This window comes from Melanerpes formicivorus, unplaced genomic scaffold, assembly GCF_026170545.1.
Source record: "Melanerpes formicivorus ecotype bairdi unplaced genomic scaffold, bMelFor1.0.p_v2 SCAF_21, whole genome shotgun sequence".
Taxonomy (NCBI): domain Eukaryota; kingdom Metazoa; phylum Chordata; class Aves; order Piciformes; family Picidae; genus Melanerpes; species Melanerpes formicivorus.
In genome coordinates, this window is record NW_027142373.1 from 9682896 (window position 1) to 9709314 (window position 26419).

Below are 26419 nucleotides of genomic sequence, written 5' to 3' on the forward strand. Positions count from 1 at the left end.
AGCTCCGGGTCCCTCTACAATCCGCCAGCCCTCCACTATTGGGGGATGCCGTGAGGAGGGAGAGCAAATACTCATCCTTAAAAAGTCCCTGTGGGACAGACCATGACCTTTCTTGGGTGGCAGAGAGATGCACCGAGTGGGGGTTCCTCATGCTCCCCTCTCTCCCTGACTCTCCACGCAGCCCAGGAACCAGAGGTGAGCAAGGGTCTGTCCTTCAAAGCCCAGCTGGCTGAAAAACAATCAGGAAAAGCAAGGAGGCGAGTGGAGGCAGAGCCCGGCGCAGCCAGCGCTTGGGATAACTTTAACTCAGCACTCTGGATCCTGAATTTCCTCGGAACCGTTTACAAGGGCTGGGGAAAAAAAAAAACAACCAAAACCAACCCAAACTTCCATCCCTACCTCCCCTCCCGCCCCAGCTACCCAGCACGGTCCTGATGTTGCTCAGAACATCTCCCTCATCCCTCCCTTTCAGGGAGAGAGGAGAAAAAAAAAAGAAAAGGGGGGAAAAAAAATAAAAAAAGGGCAGGAGGGAGGAGTGGGAGAGAGGAGGAGAGAGAGGGAGAAAGTGAGCTCACGTTCACACATTGGTAAAGAGGCTGGTCTTTGCAATGCCTTGGAATATTTCACTTTCAGGCAGTTCCCCAGCAGTCAGCCGCACGCAGCCGAGCCGAGCCGAGCTGAAGCTCACTCCAGCCATGGGCAGCCCTGGGAGCTCTGAAATCTAATCGCATGCAGCATTCCTGCGGGATATTTTTTTAAATTCCCTATCGAAGGAAGGGGCCGGCAGCAGCAGCAGCTCTCTCTCTCCTCTCGCTCGCTCTCTCTCTCTCACTCACACACACACACACACACACACAGACATCCACACGTCGGCAGAGCCGCCAGCACCCGCACGCCAAACACCTTGTCTCTCCTCCCAGGATATATTATTCCCCCCCCCGCCCCTATCCCCACACATCTCTCTCTTTTATCTCCTCCTGGCTTCCCGCAGGAGCGTGCCGGCTGTTTTTCATGGAGAAAGTCCAGGGAGAAATGGAGATTGAGAGATGGGAAAGAAGTGAAGAGATTTCAGACGCGGAAAAAAAGGTGATCCAAGAGACGTGGAGCAGAGTATATGCAAACTGCGAGGACGTTGGGGTCTCCATACTCATCAGGTATTTAAAAACAAACCCAAACCCAACAACAAGAACAACAACAAAAGCCCAAAACAAACCCCAAACAAAACAAAACAGGGAGCCAGCAAATGCACCTAAAGCTCTTTATAGCTGAGAAAGAGGCAGAACAATATATATAACCCAAGTGGAGATGAATGACAGCGAGTGGGGAGCTGGCTGGGGTGTATTCGCTGGCTGGGAGCAGGGAGGGTTTCACAGCACTCCTCTGATTTCCACACCTTGGAGCTGGGTGGCAGCGGCGAGGGGGGGGAGGGTTGGGGGGGAAGCCTTGCTGGGGACTTCGGGGGGAAGCTGCTCGGCTTGCAAAGGTCACCTTAGCCCAGGGACGGAGCTGGGGGCGGTCGGGGCGAGGAGGGGAGGGTGGCAGAGGCGAGGAGGAGAGCGGTGCCGGGCTTGGGTGGGTTGCGGGGAGCGGGGGGGATGTTATTCTAAGCCCCCCAGCTCCGTTAGCGGGTGGCATCGGTGCGTGGCAGGCTGGCGGGTGAAATAATGCAAGTTGGGAGCCAAGATAAAACCCAAGCAGGTGTGTCTCGGAGGGCACCATCTGTCCCTCCGGCGTCGGCGTCGGCGGGAAGGAGAGCGCTGGAGTTGGTGAGGGAAGGGGCTTGGGGGGCGGCGGTGCGGGGGGCAGGTGCCCCGCTGCCCTGGGAGTGGGGTGCGGAGCGTCGGCCGGCAGCGTGGGGCCGTGTGGCAGGGACAAGGGGCAGCTCACCAGCCATGGGGAGATGCTCTGCGGGTGGGGAGGCAGGTGGGGGTTGTTGTGCTGTCCGGGGCTGTGACCCTTGTCTGGGTACGCTGGGGAAGGACCAAGTGGGAATCCCGCAGGATCCCGTGGATGCTGGGGGTCGAGGGGCTCGGTGGGGTGCAGCACCAGCAGGCCATTGTCCTTACTGAAGAGGGGAGAGGAGGATGGGCACGGCAAGGAGAGGGGCAGGTGAGATGCCTGCTGTGACCTGTTAGCAAACAGCAAGGATGCTCTCTGGAGAGCCAAAGCTCCCAGCACCCATCCCAGGGAGCAGCACCACAGGGATATCCCTGCTCAGGCTCCTGCCTGGATCCAACCCAGACCGGAGACAGGAGCCTGGGCTGTGTCCCCTCCTGCAGCAGGGGCCTGGGAGTGCTCAGAGAACCCCTTGGGTGGACATGCTGTTTATTAATAATCGTCCAAAAGTTTTCCAAGCAGCTGAGAGCTGATGCCTTGAGCCCACGGGATCTGCAGAGAGCAGAGGCTCCCCAGCCATGCTGGTGAGCAGCTCCAGTTCCCCTCCAGGCTCACAGCCAGCACTGCAATGGGATTTTCCTAGCAAGACCCCTAGGCAAGAGAATCCAAAATGACATTTGAGTCACCTCACCTCCTCCTTCTCAAACATTTCCTCCTCTCAGAGCCAGCTGATGGCTGAGCTCACTCCCTCATGGCTCCGCTCCATGTAGCAGCCAGGGTGATCTGGGGGTGTGCTAGCCCCACTGCTGGGACACCCAACCCACCTGGGCTGAGTTTGAAGCCTGCACATGGCAGAGGTCTGAGGGATGCAAAATTCCCATCCCACGAGCTTCAGCACAGGGCTTGGCCAGCAGCCAGCTCCTTGCCTGGCACCCAGCTCATTCCATGACCCCATCTGCAGGTGCAGCCAGGTGCAGGGGGGCCCATGAGCACAAGAAGGGTGGCTGGGTGCCCACAGCTGGCACCAAGGGACTCAGGGCAATGCCCAGGGCAGCTCATTGTTTTCGGTGTCCCTGTGTGCAATGATGTGGCTTGGACCAGGACTGGGGACAGCCTGGCAGGGACCACATGGCTGAGCTCTAGTCCCAGCTCAGACTTTCTCAGTTGAAGTTTCTGGTCCAGTTTTGTTTTTTCCAGGGACAGTTGTGGCACCGTGGTGAGGAGCTGGCCCTCACTGTGCCAACAGGGCAGGACTGAGCTGGCTTCTAGAGTGAGCCGCAGCTCCTTGGTACCCTGGCTGCACTTGGCCTTGGCACATGCCCTGGCACATCCCAGCTAAACCCAGCACCCACTGCCTCAGCCAGAACTCCTCTGGGGTGCTTCAAGTGAGGTCTGGACTTTCAGTGCACGTCCCCAGGGTCAGTGGTCTCGTTTGGGAGAGCCACCATCCCAGCTGGAGCAGTGCTGCTGTTGGAGCCAGGTGCCATGGCTCCAGTGGCTGAGATGCCCTCCCCTGCAGCAAAGCCCCATCCCCAAAGAGCCCTCTGAGGAGCTCATCCTGAGCTCCCTGGGGATGCTGGTGCCTGGTGAAAGCAGGGCAGCCCTGGCCTGGGCTGGGAGCACCGCTGGCTGCCGCTTTCCCAGCTGCAGTTCCCAGCTGGCATCAGCCGCTGGCAGAAGTGGGTCACTGCCTGGAGGCCACCTGCAGCCTGGCCGGCGCGGGCAGCTGCAGCCCCAGACGTGATTCAGCAGCTCCAGAGGTTGGGGCTGGGGAGGGGCTGGTGAGTGGGGGCTGGTGTGGTATGAGCAGACCTGCCCAGCATGCTTCTGGTTGCAACAACCCCAGTGTGCTGGGGGCTGAGAGCTGCCCCAGCCAGCCCCTGAGCTTCACCAGTACAGCACTGGTGTTGCTCAGCGCCCTGCTGGGGAAACTGAGGCAGAAAGTGATGTGCACAAGGGTGGACAAGGAGAGGGAAGGGGGATGCACAGCTGTGGGCCCCCCTCTGGTGCAGCCCTGCTGTGCAGAGTGGTAACAGCAGGTACATCCATCACCAGCCACATTTCTCTTGTCAGGGTTGGGACCAGGGAGTTGCCTGTGTCTGGTAGCAGAGGTCTCTCCATGCTCTCCTGCTCCATCCCTCCTCTGTGCCTTCAGAGATGTTAAGGGCAGGGAATGACTTTTCCCAACTGATGGTTTGCAGCACCCCTGGAGATAGAAGGTTGCAGTGAATCTGGGGCCTGATCCTGTGCCCCAAGGCTGGGAGGCAACAATGTCTACCCAAAAGGCAGCAATGCCCACCCAAAAGGCAGCAGTGGGGAGGGCTACAGTGTCAGTGTCCGCTAGGAACTCACTCCAGCTCCCTCTGCTCTCCTTCAGCCCCTGCCCAACCTCCTCCTCCACCCTCAGCCTTCCCATGCTCTGCAGATGGAGAAACTGAGGCACATAGCTGGGCACCATGGTCCCAGCCCTTACAGCTGCTGGTGGTGCATGAAAGCATGGCAAACCCCCATGGTCCTGCCAGCAGCACAGTGGGGTCCTGGCCCTGCAGGGCCTCTGGGCTCTCAGGGGACACAAAGAGGAATAATGGGGACTTGTGGCTGAGCAGCCACCGGATCATGGGAATCTGAGCTGTGTGGTTAAAACTATGTCACTAATTGACAGTTTCCTCGGTGGGGGAGCCTCGAGCTGGAGGAAACACAGAGCTTCCTCACCATGCTCATCTGCTCATCTTCCTCCTCCTTGGGAGCTCAGGGGCCTCTGCAGGCTCCAGCTCACAGCCACTGCCTTAACCCTTGCTGGAGCTGGGACTGAAGCTGGAGCTGCGTGTTTGCAGCTGTGTGTATCAGCTGGGCCACTCCCAAGCGGGCACACTGGCCAGCAGAGCTGGAAGCCTGGGCTGCAGCTCACCCATAGGCTCCCCATGCCCTTGGGCTTGTTGCTGTGCCTCAGTTTACCCATCTGTAATTTCGGATTTGGTCTTTTTTGGGTACCCATCCCTCACTAGAGAGCTCAGAGCAGGGGAGCCCAGGCATGTGGGGAGATCTGGGCAGCCTGCAGCAGCTCTGGCATCTCCACAGCCTTCCCTGTGTGGTGCAGGAACCCTTCAAGCACACAAGCAGTGCCCCCCCAGCATCCCCCTTTCTCATCCACCTTCCCAATGGCTTATTGCCAATACCCCACACTCCAAGGGTTCACTGAGGGATGAGAGCACCCAGGGGGCTCAGCCCACTCTCCACAGCATGCTGGGGCTGTGGGCACTCAGGGGTTAGCAGCAGCAGGGGCTCAGCACCCTCGCTCCTTTGCAGACCCCAGCTAAAGCCTGGGACACCAGAGCTAAACCCACAGCCTGTCCTGACCACCATGGACATTTGCTCCCACACCCACACACACGTACCATGGCCACAGATGTGGGGCCACAAAACCACAGACTCCAGCAGGGATGAAACCCAGGGATAGCTTCTTTTAGCTCCCAGGTCCCAGGTCCACACCAAATGTTCTTGCCATGCCAAGCACAGTCAGTGCAGCCTGCCACAGCCACCCCACACTGTGCCACCCCCACGGGGGGGGTTTCTCCATCACTGTTCCCTCCTGCTCTGCTCCAAACCCATCAGCTTTCCAAATTTCCACACTTGTGACCTTCTCCATTGCTCCCAATGTGTCCTTCCCCTCCCAGGAGGTGTAGGAGGGGAAGCCAAAGGATTGCCAGCGCAGACTCAGACCCCTAGATTTCGACAGCTCCTTCCTCTGAGCTAACACACCTGTGCTCAGGCAGTTTGCAGAGAGCTTTGAAATATAAAAGCACTCCCTGGATGCCAGACATTACTGCAAGTTGTAGGTTAAAATAGCAAAGAGCCTGAGTAATGAGTCTGGCAATGAAGAAACCCCTTTTTTGCTTTCAGCTGAATCGAAAAGAAATAATTATATATATACATTTAAATTAGCTGAATCCACCCCAAAATTGCAATTAAAGCAAGGATTTTGCAGCTAACCCCAAAGCCAGCACGTGCCCTGTGGAGGTGCCCATAGGGAAGGGGTCCATGTGGAGGTGTCTGTAGGAAAGAGGGCTCTATGGAGGGGTCTATAAGGAAGGGGTCTGCATGGAGGTCTTCCTTATGGAAGGGGTCTGCATGGAGGGGTCTATAAGGAAGGGGTCTGTGTGGAGGGCTCTATAAGGAAGGGGTCTGTGTGGAGCTGTCTATAAGGAAGGGGTCTGCATGGAGGGGTCTATAAGGAAGGGGTCTGTAGGGAGCTGTCTATAAGGAAGGGGTCTGTAGGGAGCTGTCTATAAGGAAGGGGTCTGCATGGAGCTGTCTATAAGGAAAGGGTCCCTATGGAGCTGTCTATAAGGAAGGGGTCTGTGTGGAGGGGTCCATAAGGAAGGGGTCTGCATGGAGGGGTCCATAAGGAAGGAGTCTGTGTGGAGGAGTCCATAAGGAAGGGGTCTGTGTGGAGCTGTCTATAAGGAAGGGGTCTGTAGGGAGCTGTCTATAAGGAAGGGGTCTGCGTGGAGCTGTCTATGAGGAAGGGGTCTGTGTGGAGGGGTCTATGAGGAAGGGGTCTGTGTGGAGCTGTCTATAAGGAAGGGATCTGTGTGGAGGAGTCCATAAGGAAGGGGTCTGTATGGAGGGGTCTATAAGGAAGGGGTCTGCATGGAGGGGTCTATAAGGAAGGGGTCTGTATGGAGGGGTCTATAAGGAAGGGGTCTGTGTGGAGGGGTCTATGAGGAAGGGGTCCGTGTGGAGGAGTCCATAAGGAAGGGGTCTGTGTGGAGCTGTCTATAAGGAAGGGGTCTGTGTGGAGGGGTCTGTGAGGAAGTGGTCTGTATGGAGGGGTCTATAAGGAAGGGGTCTGTGTGGAGGGGTCTATGAGGAAGTGGTCTGTATGGAAGGGTCTATGAGGAAGGGGTCTGTGTGGTGGGGTCTATAAGGAAGGGGTCTGTGTGGAGGGGTCCATAAGGAAGGGATCTGTGTGGAGGGGTCCATAAGGAAGGGGTCTGTATGGAGGAGATGATAAGGAAGGGGTCTGTGTGGAGGGGTCCATAAGGAAGGGGTCTGTGTGGAGGGGTCCATAAGGAAGGGGTCTGTGTGGAGCTGTCTATAAGGAAAAGGTACCTCTGGAGGTGTCTCTAGGGAAGGTGTCAGATCCCGGTTGCTGACAGGCAAAGTTCAGAGCACGGAAGCTCACAGAGAACCTCCTGCCACAGTATCTCGCTTTGGAAAGGGCTCCTCTGAAAATTCCAACTCCTCAGTGTGGTCATGTCCCTGTCCCACAGCTTGTCACACGCCTGCTGATCACTGTGGTCTAGCTGGAGAGATGTTTTTCTGGGGAGAGCAGCAGGACTCTGCTCTGCTGAGAGGGAAACACACAGGGGACATTTCCCAAGACAGCAGCCCCCTCCACAATCCGTGAGGAGGATGAGTGTGGGTTCAGTAAGCTCTCGTTGCACAGCTGCTTTTCCCCTCTGGCTGGAGCACCTGGAGCCAGCCCTTTCAGCTGCTCCCTGGCTGAGGTGGCTGCTGCCACAGGGATCCCTGTGGTATATCCTCCACCAGGCACAGCCTCGGGGCTGCCAGCAGCGCTCAGGGTGACCCAAGAAGAGTTTTCCCCACGTCCCTTCACCCAGCACTGCCCTTGCGTCCCTTGCAAGACACACAGGGCTGGAGAGATCCCACAGGACAGCCTGTGCTTCAAGGATGTGCCTGGCCAAGGGAAGCAAAGGCACAGGGAGGCCAAACACTGCCCCTGGCTGGTTTCCCTGGCTATGGCTGAGGACATGCTGGGTGTGTTGGTACCAGCCCCAGAAATGCCTCACCAGGAGGGCCAAGTCTCTGCTCTGCTGACAGGCTCCACTGGTGAGGCTGCTGCAGCAGAGCAGGGCTGGACCTCTGGGGTGGCTCTGTCTGGGGGCTCCCAGAGCTCAGGAAAGGCAGAAAGATGTCAGGACAGCCCTGCCTGGGCTGGCAGGTACTGAGTGTGCCTGGCAATGGGGTGACTGGCAATGGGGTGACTGGCAATGGGTGGCTGGCAATGGGGTGGCTGGCAGTGGGGTGGCTGGCAGTGGGGTGGCTGGCAGTGGGTGGCTGGCAGTGGGGTGGCTGGCAGTGGGGTGACTGGCAGTGGGGGTGGCTGGCAGTGGGTGGCTGGCAGTGGGGTGGCTGGCAGTGGGGTGGCTGGCAGTGGGGTGGCTGGCAGTGAGTGGCTGGCAGTGGGGTGGCTGGCAATGGGTGGCTGGCAGTGGGGTGGCTGGCAGTGGGGTGGCTGGCAGTGGGTGGCTGGCAGTGGGATGGCTGGCAGTGGGGTGGCTGGGCAATGGGGTGGCTGGCAGTGGGGTGGCTGGCAGTGGGGTGGCTGGCAATGAGGTGGCTGGCAGTGAGTGGCTGGCAGTGGGGTGGCTGGCAGTGGGTGGCTGGCAGTGGGGTGGCTGGCAGTGGGGTGACTGGCAGTGGGGTGGCTGGCAGTGGGGTGGCTGGGCAATGGGGTGGCTGGCAGTGGGGTGGCTGGCAGTGGGGTGGCTGGCAATGAGGTGGCTGGCAGTGAGTGGCTGGCAGTGGGGTGGCTGGCAGTGGGGTGGCTGGCAGTGGGTGGCTGGCAGTGGGGTGGCTGGGCAATGGGTGGCTGGCAGTGGGGTGACTGGCAATCTCCCTGGAGCACAGCATTGGTGGAGGTGCTGGCAACACCAGGCTGGGGCTGCTGGAAAGCAGCAAGGGAGCACTGGGGAGGAGGTGAGGTGGTGGACATCAAAAACCAGGTTCCTGGGTTTGCTGCATGGATGGCAGGTCCCGGCACAGGGACTTCATCCTTGTGAATCTGGGTTACTCCTCTGCTCAGCCTCATGTTGCCTCCCACTTCCAACCTCTTCCACTGTCCCTGGGTGTTGTGGACACACATCCAGGCTCCAGCAAGCTCCATCCTCACCCTGCATCTGCCTCAGAGGCAAGAGTCACGCTTAGACATCATGTCCTACCCCTGGATGCTGCTGGGCCGTGCTGTCCCTGCCTGGCAGGGCTGCAGGAAGGGTGTCTGGTGCAGGGGGAGATGCTGGTGCTGGGGTGGAGGGGCAGATGTGGCCATCCCTGCATGCTACCTGCACCCAGTGGGCAGGGACACAGACAGGGAAAGAGGTGTGGCGGTGGAGAGGAGCAGGAACAACCATGTGAATGATGAGGATGATGCTGTGGATGGAGGCACTGAGCAAAAGGGATTGCAAGAGCCATAGAAAAGCCACTCTGATGCTGAGGAAAGCTGGCCTTATCCCTAGCCCAGAGGTCCATCTCTGCAGCCAAGAGGCTTTGGCTTGAACCCACACACGTGGTAGGGGGAAAGTAACAGCACTGAGGACCTGGAGGTGGGACTGAGCACACACGAGAGAGCAGGGCATGCCCCTGGAGGTGGTTTGCTCATGGCCAAACGTGTTTGGCTATATCTTTGCTGCTGGGTCCTCTCCCAGCTTCACCATTGTGTCCTGGTCCCTCTGCCCTGGGGCTCTGTGGTGCTTCAGCTGGAGGGGGGCCAGCTACACCTCTTCTCTCTCAGCTGTAGAAGCAATTTAGCATCAGTGTGTGGACTGAGGGCTTGGCCCCAGCCTGGAAACAAGATGATGGATTACAGGTGGCTGAGAGGAGCAGGGGGAAGGTGCAGGAGAAGCAGTGAGCCAGCCCTCTCCACAATAAATAGCAGCACCACACACCACCTGCCTCCCCCTTATCAGCTGTTTTGTAGTCACCCCAGCAGTAAAAGAGCTGGAAGGAGAGGTCTGAGAAAGGCTGGGGAGAGATTCCCACATTAGAGAGAGTTTCTTCCCACATAGAGGGATGAGGCAAGAGAAAACATGAAGGCATTGGTAGGAAAATCTTGCCAGAAAAAGAGTCTACAAGTGCTGGCTGGGGGCTCAGCTGGAGCCTCCCAGGGGCTTCAAGGCCTTGCTTCCATCTATTTCCTCCCCCAGCTTGCAAATGGTGAGTAAAGCTTCAAGGGTTTAGGGGCTCAAGAGCACCCAGCAAGCAGCACCCAGCTGTCCTCTTTCCTCTTGGGGAAGGAAGGACATGGCTGGGCTTGAGGGTTCCCATGTGGGGTTTGCTCTGCAAGGTCTGGGGAAAGGGAAGATGTTGCTATCAGATGTTGCTGTGGGAGTAACAAGTGATAGGACAGTAGGAAGTGACCTCAGGTTGTGCTAGAGGAGGTTTAGGTTGGGCATGAGGAACAGTTACTTCCCCAAAAAGGTTGTCAAGCCCTGGGACAGGCTGCCCAGGGCAGTGGTGGAGACCCCATCCCTGGATGGAGTCCAAGCTGCATAGATGTGGTGCTGAGGGCTATGGTTTAGTGGTGAGCTGGCAGTGCTAATGGTTGGACTTGGTGACCATAAAGGTCTTCTCCCACTGAACCAGTTCTATGGGGGCAGACAGGAGGAGAATAGAATAGATCAGGTTGGAAGGGACCTTCAAGATCATCGAGTCCAACCCATCATCCAACACCACCTAATCAACTAAACCATGGCACCAAGCACCCCAGCCAGTCTCCTCCTAAACACCTCCAGGGATGGTGACTGTGGTATCTCCCCTTGAGCAGAGAACAGCTTCCCAGGGACTGCAGGGGCTTTGCACTTGAATTATTAGCCTGGAGAAGAGGAGGCTCAGGGGAGACCTCAGTGCTCTCTACAACTACCAGAAGAGAGGTTGTAGCCAGGTGGGGGTTGGTCTCTTCTCCCAGGCAACCAGCACCAGAACAAGAGGACACAGTCTCAAGCTGCCCCAGGGGAAGTTTAGGCTGAGGTGAGAAGAAAGTTCTTCACAGAAGGAGTAATTGGCCCTTGGGATGTGCTGCCCAGGGAGGTGGTGGAGTCCCCATCCCAGGAGGTGTTCAAAGAAGGCTTGGCTGTGGCACTTGGAGCCATGGTTGAGGTGTTAGGTAAGAGGTTGGACTTGGTGATCACTGAGGTCTTTTCCAGGCTGGCTGATTCTGTGATTCTATTTCCTTTGGCTCTGCTGCTGGCTGTGTCCTTTAAAGTTGTTAAAAAGGGCAGGAGAGGGAGGAACAGCAAAGCTGACATCCTGTCCGTGGGGTCCAGATGCAGCTTCCAGAGTACAAATTAGCAGCTGCAGAATGGAACCGCTTAAAAAGAGAGTTAATGAGATGGGTATGCAGGCATCTGCTTTCTATCAATCATCATTCTGTGTGCTGTGCAATGGGAAATATCAGCTTTTAATGACTCTGAGGAAGGGGGGGGGGGGGGGAAGAAAAAAGAGCTCCAGGCATGCACACAGACACAGCGAGCCAACAGAATTCCAGAGCCTGAGAGGTCTGAACTCTGGAGAGATGTTCTGGAGATGGAAAAACCCCAAGTGACACCTCTTGCACTTCTCTATTGTTTGACTTATGTTAGTTCTTCCTTTTTTCCCCCACCCCTCTCTCTCCCCCCCCTTTCCTCTGGTTATATTTAACCTTTGTGTTCAATTAATCTTCTCTGTTTATTAACAACCACCCCGGGGTGAGTCTCCTCCCCTCTTCTTTTTATTTTTTTCCTCTTGGTTCCACAGCTCAAGTGTTTGCACCAGGCCAGAAGTCCTTGCTGCAGGCACCTGCCTTCCTCCAGCCCTGCAGAGAGGCACTGGCCGAGGAAAGGTGGCTGCAGCTCACTGGCAAGACGTGGAGTTGCTTTTCAGCTTGAAGCAAAGATGGTTTGGGCTCTCCTGTTTCAGCTCTCCTTTGATGAAAGCAAGCAGGGGTTAAGCTGGTTTCATATCACTCCAGCACCAGGGATGTCCTCCTTGCAGGTCCCTTAGGGAAGCTGCTGAGCTCATTTCCCATGAGGACACCACCCCGAGGGTCTGTAGAGTGAGGACAATGCTGTCTGCAGCTACCTGAAGGGTGGTTGTAGACAGGTGGGGGTTGGTCTCTTCTCCCAGGCAATCAGCACCAGAACAAGAGGACACAGTCTCAAGCTGTGTCAGGGGAAGTTTAGGCTGGAGGTGAGGAGAAAGTTCTTCCCAGAGAGAGTTGTTAGCCATTGGGATGTGCTGCCCAGGGAGGTGGTGGAGTCACCATCCCTGGAGGTGTTCCAGAGGGGATTGGATGTGGCACTTGGTGCCATGGTTTAGTAGTCATGAGGTGTGGGGGGGACAGGTTGGACTTGATGAACTTTGAGGTCTCTTCCAACCTTAGTGATTCTGTGAAAAGTTAGAAGTACAAATACAGAATTAACCAGGTTGGAAAAGACCTTCGAGAGCATCGAGTCCAACCTCTCACCCAGCACCATCTCATCGACTCAACCACAGCACCGAGTGCCATGGGTCCTTCACTGGCCTGGTCTCACCCAGGATGGGGACTTCAGGCAGTCTGATCAATTTTTGCCCCTGGAGTAGACAGCCAAATGCAGCAGAGAGGTGGAGATGGTGGTGTGGGAGAGGCATGGAGATGACTCTTCAGCTCCTGAAGGGCACAAGCTCCTTGAGGTCCTTCTCTAGGCAGGGAGAAGCTGTAATTCCTGGTAGTGCGGAGCTCAGTCCTCCCTAGCTCTATGCTTCTGCTGAAAGAGCCTGGCTCAGGCCAGGAGTCTTTTCCTCAGCTCATTGCCTGTACCTTCACAACATCAAGCCCTTAGGCTGAAAACCAAACAGGGCTTTTCAGAGAACTTCTGATGGTTTGGGATTCAGAGGCTTAGGCAGGTGTTGACAGCTGTCAGACTCCGTCACCTGCATCGGGGTAGTGTGTGGGCAGCAGGCTCCCCTTCCAGCCACATGCCCTGCTGCCAGTGCCTGAGGGAATTGCTGCCAGAGCTGGAGGGTGAGGGGAGGAAAGGATCCACTAGCAGGGATGGCAGACCCCTTAGCTCTGACCTCAGCAAGGTGTTGATAGCTGGACAGCATTGATCTCCAGGGCTGGCTGGAGCCACAGGCTTAGGGTTGCCACAGGCTGTGCAGAGATGGAGGGTGGAAGGGATGAGAAGGGTGTTGGGGCTGGATGGCAAAAAATGGTCCCATTAAACCAGAGAGAAACAGTTGTCCCTCTGTTGGGAAATGCCTGGGACAGAAGTCTTGAATCTGGTGCCATCTGTATGGTCCTGGGTGGCTCTGTCCCCTGGTCAGGGGACCAGTGTCCATTCCTGACCACCTCTGAGGTGAAGGGTAGGGACTGAGCATCTCTGTGGTGAGAGGAGCTGGGGACAGCCAGGCCTGGGAATGGTTTCTCCTGAGAGAGACCAGATGTGTGGGGAGGAGCTGTGCTGGGGGCAGGCTGCACAGTAACGAGAGGAGTTTTGCCATGGGTCCCCTCCAGGCTGTCAAAGCAGCACCTTGTCTCCCCATTCCACCTTCCTTCCTCCTCCACCCTTTCCACTGCACACTCTTCACACCTCCTAAACCTATTTTGGGCCATCTGATGAATCCCAGATGCCTCAGGGAAGCAACAGAAGTGGTGGTGAGCTCCAGGAGCTGCTTCACACCGCTTCCTTGGCAATGCCCACAAGCTTCTGCAAGCCAAGGGAGAGGGGGAAGGAGGGGAGCAGGGAAAAGAAGGATAACTGAGTGCTAAATGAGCCTGGTCCTCAGTACTGCCATCATTTGTGGAGAGGTGAGTGAAGAAAGAGGATCACACCTGGTCCTGGAGGAAGGTAGTGATGGTTGGGATGGGTTCACATGATTGGGACATGCTTGGGGAGGAGGTCATCTCTGTGGGGAGGCTGTGAGACAGACCTGGGAGCTGCCTGAGCAGCCTTCACTGGTAAAGATGGGAGTCCAGGAGAGGAGGGAGAGAGATGAGTGAAAGTGGGGAGCAAACACTGCTGTGGTTCTCTGCTGTGTAAATCATGTGGCAGGGGATGGTTAATGTGACTCCAGTGTCAACCCTGAATGCTGAGAGCAAATACCTGTGGTGCTGGCATTGGTATCCTCAGCCCTGCACCCTGTTGCCTTGTGCTCTTCAAACCCCTCCGAGCCCTACAACCTTCTGGGGACCTCAGGACATCAGCTGCAGCCCAGTTAATTTGCTTCAGCTGCACTTCAGAGGGGTCTAACCTTGCAGAAAGAGGCTCCTCAGAGCAGGGTGTCTGGGGCATCCTTGCTGGGGGGGGATCAGCTCTTGGCATAGATGTGCAGTGGCTTGAGGTCAGGGCTGAGATCTTGCTGGAGAGTCTAATGGGGATGGTCTGTGAGAGGTGGAGACACCCTGGGCAGGAAGAAGGTATTTTGGGTGGCAATGCAGGAATGCAGCCCATTGGGCTGAGAAGCTGCTGGGTGCCTGGGGAAGAGGGGCAGGGAGAGGCTTCATGCCCATCCCCAGCTCTGTAGGACAGATGTTGTGGTGTATTGTGGGCATGTCCACAGCATCTGGCACACCTGGGTGGAGTCTCTGGGTATGAAGATCTCAGTCTTGCCTCTCCTTTGTAGGTGAATATCCAGCTGTGATGTCCTTGCAGCAGATAGGGAAGGTCGAGGATGAAAGGCAGTAAGCTGCTGATTTTTTTTAGGCAGCTGAATCCCACAGCTCCTGGAGAACTCCATGAGAAAATCAGCTGGGGAGGGCTGAAAATTGCCCCCCAACATGAAACTGCCAGAGCAGCTCAGCTGGGAAGCAAAGCAAGCTGTGCTCACAAGCAAAACTACAGTCTAAAACATGGAATGCAATGAATATGTACCAAAAAACCCCCACAATATTTACACGTTTATAAACAGCACAAGAACCCCCCTGGACAAAACCAGGGGGCTGCTAAGAGCTTCCCCCTCCCTGCTCCCTTCTCTCCCCTTTACTGTGTACAGGGAAGGAGGGAAGAGCAGAGAGCTGCCTGTTAGTACTTAGCCACCACAAAGCGATGCAGCCAAGGTCAGCCAAGCCAGCAGAAGCCAGAGCTGGTGTCTGCTAGAGGCCAAAAAGAGAGGAAGTTATTAGTGTGCAAAACTAACTTTCATGTTAGGTATCTGCCCAGTGGGATTATTTAGACCTTATCATTGTTTTCCTCTTTCCATCCAACAGTAATTCATTTACATTCCACCACTTCTGCTCAAGACCTGAGGGAGCTGGGGTTGCTTAGCCTGGGGAAGAGGAGGCTCAGAGGAGACCTTATTGCTGTCTACAACTACCTGAAGGGGAGTTGTAGCCAGGTGGGGGTTGGTCTCTTCTCCCAGGCAACCAGAACAAGAGGACACAGTCTCAAGCTGCACCAGGGGAGGTTCAGGCTGGATGTTAGAAAGAAGTTCTTCATAGAAAGAGTAATTGGCCATTGGAAAGGGCTGCCCAGGGATGTGGTAGAGTCCCCATCACTGGAGGTGTTTTAGGAAGAGATTTGATGAGGCACTTGGTGCCATGGTTTAGTTGATCAGATGGTGTTGGGTGATAGGTTGGACTTGATGATCTCAAAGGTCTTTTCCAACCTGGTTAATTCTGTGTCTGTGGAAAAATTTCTAGGCACAACCTGAAACTACCACACCAGCTCTGGCTGTGCTGCACGCAAGAGGGTGGCTCCCAGCTTCTCCACCACTCCCTGCTTTGCCTTACCCTCTCAGCCTGCCCTCACTCTCCTGATGGTATTTTTCTCGTGTTTCTTGCAGGTTTTTTGTCAACTTCCCCTCGGCCAAGCAGTACTTCAGCCAGTTCAAGCACATGGAGGACCCCCTGGAGATGGAGAGGAGCTTGCAGCTGCGTAAGCACGCCCGGCGGGTCATGGGTGCCATTAACACCGTGGTGGAGAACATCAACGACTCCGAAAAGGTCTCCTCTGTGCTGGCCTTGGTGGGCAAGGCCCATGCCCTCAAGCACAAAGTGGAGCCCATTTACTTCAAGGTAAAGCATAAAAGGGATAGAATAGAATTAACCAAGTAGGAAAAGACCTATAAGGTCATCAAGTCCAACCTATCACCCAGCACCATCTAATCAACTAAACCATGGCATCAAGTGCCTCATCCAGGCTCTCTCTAAACACCTCCAGTGATGGTGACTCCACCACCTCCCTGGGCAGCACATTCCAATGGCCAATTATTCTTTCTATGAAGAACTTCTTCCTAACATCCAGCCTAAACCTCCCCTGGCACAGCTTGAGACTGTGTCCTCTTGTTCTGTGTTGCTTCAGAAGTTAGGGAGAGGGAGCTGTGGTGAGCTGGAGCTGCCTGTCCTCTCTTGAAGTTGATTAGATGGGGTTGGGTGATAGGTTAGACTTGATCCTGTAGGTCTCTTCCAACCTGGATGATTCTGTGTGAGTCTGTGTTGGCTGGTCCTGGGGGTTGCTCCCTACGTGGCTGCAGCATCCTGCTGCGATGATGTCCCACACAGATCACCATCCCCAAATGCAGCCCATGCTGGAGCACCCCTGCGAAGGGCACCCCACCTGCCTGCAGCCTCTCCAGCATGGCTGTGGCTTCTTGTGTCCCCTCTTGTAGAGCTCGAGCATGATAGAAGGGTCTGAATAATCTGAGCTGCCCAAATAGGGAGATCATAGAATCAATAAGGTTGGAAAAGACCTCAAAGATCATCAAGTCCAACCTGACACCCAAGACCTCGTGACTACTAAACCATGGCACCACGTGCCACATCCAATCCCTTCTTGAACACCTCCAGAGATGCTTGGGCCTTCAAGCAGCACCCCATCACAGTCAGGGCTCAGCCTCCCCAGGACCCAAGCAGGATGGTTACCTGCCCTGTCTGTCCCCCGGGGTGTCAGCAGACCTCCTGCACGTCTGTTTGTCCCACAGGGCACTGTCACTCCCAAACTCGGCGTCGGGATTAAAGCGTTTGGGTAGCACACAGCTGCGTTCGCTGTCAGCTGCTCCCTGGGGAGTCGTTAACCCTTTTGCTCCCTCCAGAAACTCACCGGCGTCATGCTGGAGGTGATTGCCGAAGAATATGCCAACGACTTCACCCCGGAGGCTCACGGAGCCTGGACCAAGATGAGGACCCTCATCTACACCCATGTGACGGCGGCATACAAGGAGGTGGGCTGGGCGCAGTACCCCTCCGCCACCCTGTGAGCGCCCAGCGGGGCCAGGCGAGGGGCAGGGAGGGCTCTGCTCACCCCAGGACTTCACTCTGGTCTCTTCTCAAGATCTTCGCTCAGTCTGGGGAGCCCGGCAGGGCCAGCTCCGTAAGCTGCCAAGTCACAATTAGATCTCCACGGGGTTTCCAAACAAACTAAATAAGCCAAACCAGTAGGACCGCGAAGGGTGTGGGTGGGTCGGGGTGAAGCGCTTGCAGGGGACGCTGGAAGGGGATGCAGAACGTGAGGGGTAGAGCGTTGGTTGTTGGCTCCATCTTACTGTCCTGGCCCTTCCATCACCACCACCCTCAAATCCCGCAGCTTGCTTGCACCATCCCCAAGTCCCTTGCAGAAGCTCTGCCGGCAGCAGCGCCGTGCAGCCCTGCTCGCTGTCAAACCACACGACTCTTCTGTTCCGTGCTAAACCCCTGGGGCAACGCAGCTCCTTGCTTTTGGGGACACCATGCTCATGGGGACCGCCAGCCGCAGGGCTGGCACTTTGCTTTGCACTTTGCTTTGCACTTTCTCCATTCCCCTGGCAGGGCGGCAGGGCTGGTGGCTGCCACCAGAGTCAGCCTTGGTTGTCCATTAGCCTGCACCGTGGGCTGGCAGCAGCCCTCACCGCCCCTGTCAGTCCCTCTCCTTGGCTGGCTGCTGCAAACCCTCCTGGTGCCGGAGGGAGCGAGGGGGTGGGAGAGACGTCCCCCACAGCGTGAAAGAGTGGGAAAGGAGGTGGGGGGAGGGCTTTGGGCTGCCTTCCCTGGTGGCTCAGAGCATGGTGTGTGGGTGGGTTCTCTGTGCCAGAGGCAGGATGCTGTGAGCCCACTCGCTTCCCTTCAGCTCCGTGGGCAAGAGGGATGTGCATGAGGATGGGCTCAGGTGGCACACGTTGTGCCATTGCCCTGAGAGCTGGCATGTGTCTGTCTGGCCAGCAGCCAGGGCAGTGTGGGACTGGGGTGGCTCTACCCTGGTCAGTAAGAAGGAAGTTTCAGGCTGTGATCAGGAGGGGAAAGATGAAGTGGACATAGCAGTAGGGATGCCTGGGTGTGAAGGAAGGTCCCTGCTGTGTTAAAATGAGTAAGTTACTCCTTACATAGATCATCTTCCTCCCTCTTGGTGAAACTGGGATTCTTCAAACAAAGTGCCTGGTAGAAATCAGCCCATGCAGAAGCTAGGTTCCTCCTTGGGACTGGCAGAGCTCCCACCTGTGCCTGGCAAAGGGATCTCCCCCCAGAACGAGATGTGGCTGTAGGGTTCACAGCACTCATCCTGCCTCCAAGCCCTCCTGAAGCTGTGGGTGAGTCTGTTTGCTTCCTGCCTCAGTTTCCCCTTTGGTTCCAATGGGAGGAGGAGCAGCCCCGTGGCCTCCTGCACACATGAGCCTGGATTTAGATGATGATGCTCTGGGGACTGAAACCCAGAGGACTTGAGGTACAGCATCAGGTGTGCAGGGAAGCTTTGGCACCCTTGTCACCCAGTATTTCTCCAAATGTCTGTTATTTCTAGAGCTCCAGCCTTAAGGGCAGTGTTAGCTGTTGAAGTGGGAGGGGGTCCCCTTCTGAGATTCCCCCTGGCCTCATTCCACCACTGCCCTGGAGGGCCAGCAGCTTCCCTAGTGAGCCCAGCTCCTCTCCTAGATGTTGGCTTGACAGGCACTGAGCCCATGGTCCTGGGCTGGGGTCTCCACAGCCACCTTGGGGACATCCCTCACCCTGCCATGGGGACACCACTGAAGGAGACAGCAGTAACTCCCCCTGAGGCTGACCTCCCTCCTCTGGAGCAGCCAGCCAGAAGCTCTTGCCTTGCTCACCTCCACCCAGTTCATCTGTGCTTTCAACCATCCCCAGGGCACAGGGCATTTTCCTCTTCCTGGTGTTTTGCTCCCATGCCTTGGCCCTGCTGGGTAGGGGGGTGGCCAGCACTGGGTGCCCACTCCCAGAAAAGGTCTCAGTGGGGTTTTTCCCTCTCCTCCTCCTGCTCAGAATCTGTGGGAGCCCATTAGGGGCAAACTCCCAGTCCTGCCCTTGGTATTGCTCATGCCATGGTACTGGCACAGCCCAGGTAGTGACCCCCAAAGCAGCAGGGGAGGTTAACCTGGGGGGAAATGTCTTCTCCTGCTCCTCTGGGCTCGGTTAGAAGCAGCCAGGAGTTTGTACCATTGCCCAGTGCCTTGGCCCTGGGCAAAAAGTGATTTGGGGAGGTCTCTAAGCCTCTTGGCTGTGTTCTTCAGCTCTTCCTCATCTTTCTGCAGAGCCTAGGACGAGGAGTAGTCCCAAAATAGCCCCAGGATTCCACTAATGGCGCTGCAGCTGCCTTGTAGTTCTTTCCTCCCTCTGTCCCACCACAAGACAGGTGGAGAGGGGTGATGGAGCTGGGAGCAAAGGCACGTCCCAACACAGTTTGTTGGGAGGGAACAACTGCTCAGGCACAGCTGACCTTGGCAGCGTGCAAGGTCACAGGCTCCATGGAAGGAAGGGATGGGCACAGGCTGACAAATGATGCTGGTGAGGTGTCAGAGTTGGCACCCCTGAAATCCAGCCACCAGCCTGCACGTGTGAAGGTGCCAGCAGCTGCTGCCTCCAGCCCACGACTCAGTGGCAGAGCAGCTGCTGATCCTTTGCACAGTTGGCAGAGGCAGCTGCTGGCCAGGGTCAGGATGAGAGAAGGCCTGGCTGGTCATTGACTTTGCTCCAGTGCAAGGCTGGGGAGGAACTCCTCGGGGCACAACTGTTGGATGTTTTGTGGTGTGCACGGTGGAGCTCTCCCCAGCAGTCCCTGCCAGAGCCCTGCACACTTCTGCTGGGTTCCTGTGGTCCCCATGCCCTGTGGATGCTGGGCCAGGGATGTTTCCCTCCAGGGATGCTGCACCTTCAGGAAAAATTCACACATTAACCTCTGAGGTTTATGTTCTCCAGGTGGGAATTTCATCTGTCAGTACAAATTCTTCCCCTCCCTTCCCCCAACCCAAAATCAGGCTTGGTTGAGGTCAGCAGGGAAGTCATTTGTGGGCTGGCTGGAAAGTCTCATAGCCAACCCACCCTGAGTGCCTTGGCTTTGGGGGAGCAGCAGCAAGATTCCCTCCCTGCCCCTAACTCACCTTTGCATGGGGCTTGGGGTTTGGTTTCTTTTTCCTTCTCTTTGGTGTGTTTGTGTTGGGGTTTTTTCCCCATTGTTGTTTTGGTGGGTTTCTCTTGCACCTCCAGAAAAAGCTCACCCTCCCACCCCCCAGCCTCCTGCACCCAGGCCTCCATGTGCTGGGCTTGGCAAGTTTTCCAGCAAAAAGCAAATCCAGATGTGTGCAGCTGCTGTCCCTCGAGGAGCTTCCCCCCACACACACTTCCATTTGCTGGCCAGTCAAATATATGCAAGCAAAAAAAAAGCCCCACTAATGATAAATCCCTGTTTATTTTTACCAGCTCTGTAGGATGGAAGCTGAAGCAGGGAGGGTGGCCAGGGCAGGGCTCACAGGGGGAAGAGAAGGAGCTGAAGTGAACGCCCCCTCTCTCTCTGTGGCCTGCAGCACAACAGAGCCTTGCTGAAACTGGGGGGGGAGAGGGGGGGAGGGGAATTCTCATCTGGGGAGGGATGAAAATGAACCACCCCCCCCCAAAAAAAAGGTTAAAAATACCATTCTGCAGTGACAGGGTGGAGAAATACCCTGAGGAAGAGCAGAAAGGGAAGCTGAGTCCTGGCTGTGAGCAAGGCTCTCCGGTGCATGCACGCATCTGCATTGCTGCTCTCTGTTACTGGAGCCCCTTCAGTCCCCTCCCCAAACCCACCACAGACAGATGGGGACCCCCTTAGCCCCCATTGCCTCCAGGCCCTGCTCACTGGGGCTCCACATCTCACTTCCTGGCACGCCTAGGCTGAGATAAGGGTGTTGGCCACGGGCTCAGCTTTGCTCTCCTTGGTGGTGGCAGGGAGGGACCAACTTGCAGAGTTGTTCCCCTAGAATTCATGGGTCGGAAGCTGGGAGCTCAGGTAGGTCATGGCACTGGCACATGCTGGGGACCAGCCAGTCTCTCTCCTTCCCTGGGGAACCACCCGTGTCCCCTCGCCCCCATTTGCATTCCCCAAGGATGCTGTCAGGCTGCTCCTGCTCACTCTGCTCCTCGCTGATGGCTGTGCCATTGTGGCTGCCCTGTACCTGCCAGCCCAGATCCTGGAACCAGGGCAGGATCTGGCCTCTGGCTCAGCCACTGCCTCTGTGTTCGTATCAGGGCTGGGAAGGTCTTTGTGCCCCTGCCCACAGCAGATGAATGCTGAGTGATGAGGGGTGTTTGGTGTCCCTGGGGCAAGGTTCCTCTTCAAGTACCTTGTCCTGGCTCCCCACACACAGCTTCTGTCTTCCCACCCCATGTTCAGCACTGCCTTTGGCCAGACCAAGCTCCTTGTTGGAGGGAAGGGGAAGCGGTAGGTTGGGACAGGACACAGATCCTGTTCTCCCCTCCCTGTGGCCAACACCCGTGGCAATTACAGCCACTCAGCCAGTTCAAGAGACACCCCAACAGCACCAGAGGGACAGGGAACCCTTAAGAACCTTGTGCCACCACCTTCATCTTCTCTTATGGCGAGACACACCCCTCAGGCAGCCATGCCACAGGCTGTCCTCGGGGAATCCTCTTCCATCTCTGCCAGCTTCCTCCAGTTTGCCCTAGGAAAGGAGGTCCTAGCACCTCCCCACTCTCTCTGGGGACTTCAGTGGGGACCAGACCTGGGCTGGCTGGACCAGAGCTCAGCCTCCCCTGCCCCTTGCCGCGGGGATGCTGCTGGGACCAGCACCAGCCCTGCCAGGCAGATGGGTGGAAGGGGAACCCAGGAGCTGCCCTGGTTCCAGCTCACGGCGAGGGAAGGCTAAAACTCCCTGGGGCTGACCCTATTTAACAGACTGCGACGCTGATTATCTTCCATAGCTGAAGCTGTCTCTAACCGTTGGTATGTCTCAAGCAGCCCCACCAGGACCCACAGGTGTGGCCTGGGGGGGCCTGGTGTAGCTCCATGTCTTTCCTGTTGACTGCAGATCCTGTTCCTGTTGGTGTTTCTCGGCGCTTCCGTGCTGGTTTTCCACGTGCCGTTCCGTGTACCATTGGCTGTACCTTGTTGGTTGATCATTCTCCTTTGTTTCCTTTTGTAGGTTTTTAGTATGTTTGTAACCAGACAACAATGGTGTTATTAAACCCAAACCTGTATCTTCAGTGGATAAACCAATCAAACCACAACCTGCCCCCCCCCAGCTCTTCTTGCTTTCTTTCTGGTGGGGGGGTTGGGGGTGTTGCTGCAAGGGGATCGTGAGCAGAATGGTCTGGGGGGTTCCTGTTTGCTCCCAGGGCACTGGAGAGGGAGCTTTGGAGGTGAAAAGCAGATGTGCCCTTCACTGACCTTCTCTTCCAAGGCTGGTAGAGGTGGTTGGAGGCACCTTACTAACAGGGTCAAGTGAGAAGGGGAAGGTCTGCTCCTACTCCAGGCTCTTTGCTTGGCATTCAGGTATGTTGTGCAAACCTCTGGGGGCTCTCCCTGAACCAGGAGCTGTTCCTGTGCCTTCCCCAGGTAGGATAAGCTTGGTATCAGCCAAGGGCTTTCCCTCACAGATGTCCTAAGGCTGATGTGCAGCCCCCATGGCACATGAACCCAGGCAGGCACCAAGACAAAGGCTCATCTCCGCTGTGGGAGGCAGCAAGGCAGAGCTGGGTGTGAAACCTGCAGTGGTGGTGGCCACAAGATGCAGTAGCCAGGGCCAACAAGGACTGTGAGACAGTTCCCAGCCTCTACAAACACCCAGCAGCTCCCTGAGTAGCAGAAGCCAAGTTTTCCATGGCACTATCCCTTGCTGCTCCTCCTGTGCCTCTCACTGTGGCTGGATCACATTGCAGTGGGATGAGTCCCAGTGTGGTTGGGTCATGCTGTGGTTTTCTCCCATGGGTCTCTCCAGCTCCTTCTTTAGCAAAACAGATCCATGGTGTACTTGAGACCTCTGACCCATTTGGTTGGTGCTGGCCAACCTTTCCAAAGTTACTGGCAGAGGATGGAGGAACAGACAGACCCATGTTGTGGTCCCATAAGCTCCATTTCCATGGCATGCAAGGCTTGGAAAAGAAACCTGAGCAATGCCTTTTATTGTGCTCCTCTCTACTGATGCCAAAGCAGCAGCACACATTAGCAGGGGCTTTCAGGGAAGGGATAGCTCATCCCACCAGGCTGCTGGAAACCACCAGCACCTGGCCACAAGCAATTTTAAGGTGTGCAATTCCAGTTCAGGATCCCAGTCTGAGGCTTGAGGGGAGGCTCAGTGGGGTCTGAGAAGGAGGAGTTCAGAGATCAGTGCCTTGGAGGCTGCCCAGGGTTTTTAGGAGCCTGCTGCTGGCTTGACTCCTGCTGGATTGAGAGCAACACTGATGTTTTCCAGCCCTGCACATGATTGAGTAGCTCCTGCGTGGGCAGGCTCTTGAGCTAGTCTGGAATCCCCAAGCTCCAGGGGCTGGGGTGGCTGTGCAGAGGGAGCCTGTTTCTTCCCTTACTGCTTACAGAGGTGGGAACCAAGGGTCAGTCCATGTGGGGAGGAGAATAACTGCCTGCTTCTGTCTACCTTCTGCTGCATCCTTTTTTGAGGAGGGGGGGAACCTCTTGGTGCTGTCAATGTGATCAGTAAGCCATCCTGGGAGCCTGCACCACATCCTGGATGCTCTTCCAGGCGGAAGCAAACGGTCAGCAGAGCCCACACGCTGCTGCGCTCCAGATGGGAAACATTGGCTTGGAAACCACGAGGGAAAGAGCCACCCAGCTCGGGAACAGGGAGGTTCCAAAGACGACCTGAACCTCTTAGACCTTTGCACGCTGGGCTGAGACCAGCCAGAACAAAGGGTGACCAGAGGATGCTGACACAGGGCTGGATTTTCCAATGAGTTGTTGAGAAAGAGCTGGGGACTGCAGCATTACCTTGCAGGGAGAAAATATGTACACAGCCCTTCACTTTGTACTAATATTTACCCCCAGATCCTGTTGCTTCGGGGTGGCTGTGATGATCACAGCGTGACCTGGACCCCAGGGCCAGGCCAGTGCTCTGCAAACACTGCTGGAAAAGCAGATGGGGTGGGAGGATGAGGTTCCCTGGCACATTGGCCCAGGTGCTGGGGTGATGAGCTCACACCCTCCTGCTTCCCTGTGCCCAGGGAGTCTAAATCCACCTTGTTTCCAAGTGGTGCAGCCTGGGGGTGCTGCTGCTGCTGCTTTCCAGGAGGCACCACTCAGACAAAGGAGCTGATGGTGATCCAGCTCTTAGAAACCACCTTGGTGGCCCCGGTGATGATTCATGGGTGGGGAAACAGAGGGAGGAGGGAATTTAATAGCTAAGACATGGCATGGGGTGTGCACCCAGACTGTCTTCATGCTCCAGCCCTGGGAAAGGCCACCTGGCCCTCACCATGGGATGTGGAGCTCCAGTGCTCCCTGCCCAGCACATGATGGAGAAACTGCAGCTCCATGAGCCCAGTGCAGATTTGGCTCAGAGGTGGCACATCTCTGTCATGTGTCCATCTTCCACTGGCACCTGGTGACATCCAAGTGACAGCCAGGAGGTTATTGTGAAGGACAGAAGGAAACCCACCTGCAAGGAGGAGGTTAAAGACAACAAGCAATAACCACACTGCACAAATACCTCCCCTGGTGATGAGGAGAATCCTCCCTTGTGTGGCACAGGGCAAGGAGCCTCCAGAGGTCAAGGCCAAATGTTCCCACCAGCTCAGAGGACACCTCCCTTCTGCATTATCTACACTGAGATAAGAGCCAGGGGCTCCAGGCTTTGTTGTAGGAACCACCCTCACCAGTGCAGGGTTTTTGGTGGCTCCTTGCTCAGAGCAAAGCCCCTGGAGGGAAAAAAAAAGGCAGGAAAGAATCATCCCAGGCCAGTGGGGCTGACACTGAGCAGGAGCTGGCCCTTCCTTCCGTGGCAGGCTCCTCTTCAGCTGTGCGGGCTGATATGGTTTATCTGAGCAGAGCTGAATGTAAACGCTGTCAGCGCCGTCCGGGATTAATTCCCGGGAGTTTGGCAGCCGGGAGATGAAATAACAGAGCTGGGAGGGGGGAAGTGCACACATCTCAGACTGAAAAACCCTCTCAGCTAATTTACAGCCAGGTTTCACTTCTCCCAGGCACTTTTGAGAGAGAGCAGAGCCAAGGGCAGAGGGAGGGTGAGGGAGAGGATCGGGAGGAGGAGGATGGCTCCCTGCCTCTCCTCCCCTCTGGGAGCTGGGGGAGTGGGCTTGATTGGGAAGCCACTCTTGACCCAAGGACAGGAGCTGGCCCTGTGGTGCCCCAAAGCGCTTGGCCCCACTGCCAGGGCCTTGGAGGGTGTTGTGGGCATGACCCCCAGTCCACAGCCCAGCCAAACCACCCTCTGGTTTTGCAGGACTCCCAGGGTGGAGGAAGCAGCGCTGAAGGCACCAAGGTGCTCCCAGACACCTGACAGCTGGCATCGTGCCCCAGAGAGGAGCTCCCTCTGCTTGCCCTCATTGATGTATATTACTGGGGGGGCAATTGCCATGCCCACACTGACCAGCTCCAGCTCCCTTTGCTTCGGGGAGCAAACCACACATTCCCATTGCTTGGCACATTGAACACAAGGGACAACCCAGACCAGCTTTGCTGCTGGGAAGGTTCCTGTCCCCACCCTGCCGGGATGGCTGCTGCTGTTCGTCACAAATCCTTTTGATTAACTGACAAGGGCTGCTTGCTTTGAGGGAAAGCTTCAGAAAACTGCCCCTTGCCAGCTGCTGTTTGTATGTTTGGTCAGTTTTGAGGCTGATGTTCCAAGCAGCTCCTGAAATAAAACGATCACCAGGCTCTGCTGCGTTGTGCTGGTTTCGTACCCAGAGAGCAGAGGGGGTTTGCTTTGCTGATCCTTCTCTAAGCAACTGTGTGATTTGCATTTACTTTCTTCAGCTATTTCAGTTAATAATGACAAATATTTTCAGTGATTTTTCTTTTTGTGTGTCATTCTCTTGGTAGAGGGAAAAATAATGTGTGCTGCAGCCTTTGGTTGGCTGAGCAGGGATCTACTGAGCCCAGGTCCTGTGGTCCAAGCAGAGGCAGTGGGGAGGTGGACAAAAAAAGACAGCTTCTCCTTCCAACTCACCTGCCCAAGGACACTTGGCAGGCAGGAAGGTTCAGCCTCTTGCAGAGATGCTGTTCCAGCAGTAAACATCACATTCAGCTCCATGAACCAGAGCCACCCCTGGAGAGGAGACAGCCACGGCTCAGCACCAGGGCAGCCCAGCATCTCCCAGCCCAGCCTGTATGCATAAGGCTGGGCTTGGCAGAAGGAGCCACTGGGAAGGCTGGATAAATAGCAGTGAGTGAAAAAGATTGCTGCTCAAAGGTCATTGCCTCCTCTGCACAACTGTGAATTCTCCTGCTTCAACCCCTCCTCCTCTCCAGGGCAGCATCCTCTTCCCTAGCCCCTATCCCACTAGCTCCCACTGACCCCAGCCCCACTGCTGGGGGTCAAAGCAGCCTCCCCACCAAGCCAGGCTATTCCCAGCCTTCCCGAAAGCTGGACCAGTATCCCAGGAGATCTGCCCTTGCCTGCTCCACTAAGTCACCTCAGAGCCCTCCCAGATCTGTATTCTCTGGGA

General features: G+C 56.2%; 1 protein-coding gene across 3 annotated transcripts; it reads left to right on the top strand.

Annotated features, from left to right (window-relative positions):
* On the top strand, window positions 1–25752 carry CYGB (cytoglobin). Of its 3 annotated transcripts, XM_068151448.1 has the most exons (5): window positions 1–587; window positions 992–1154; window positions 15376–15607; window positions 16624–16752; window positions 25195–25752. In XM_068151448.1, exons 2-5 carry the CDS (start codon window positions 1012–1014, stop codon window positions 25249–25251), a joined length of 561 nt encoding a protein of 186 aa, XP_068007549.1. In that variant the 5' UTR covers window positions 1–587; window positions 992–1011; the 3' UTR covers window positions 25252–25752. The 3 variants fall into 3 exon arrangements, with proteins under 3 accessions (XP_068007549.1, XP_068007548.1, XP_068007550.1); XM_068151447.1 differs by lacking the exon at window positions 1–587 and having other exon boundaries at window positions 598–1154; XM_068151449.1 differs by lacking the exons at window positions 1–587; window positions 25195–25752 and having other exon boundaries at window positions 598–1154; window positions 16624–22012.
* The last annotated feature ends 667 nt before the right edge of the window (window positions 25753–26419 follow it).

Excerpts from the sequence above, each read along its gene's own strand:
- CYGB (XM_068151448.1), top strand. The coding sequence starts at position 1,012 with ATGGAGAAAGTCCAGGGAGAAATGGAGATTGAGAGATGGGAAAGAAGT. Across the intron at positions 15,608-16,623 it reads TGGAGCCCATTTACTTCAAG|AAACTCACCGGCGTCATGCT; the intron begins GTAAAGCATAAA and ends TGCTCCCTCCAG. Across the intron at positions 16,753-25,194 it reads TGACGGCGGCATACAAGGAG|GACTCCCAGGGTGGAGGAAG; the intron begins GTGGGCTGGGCG and ends CTGGTTTTGCAG.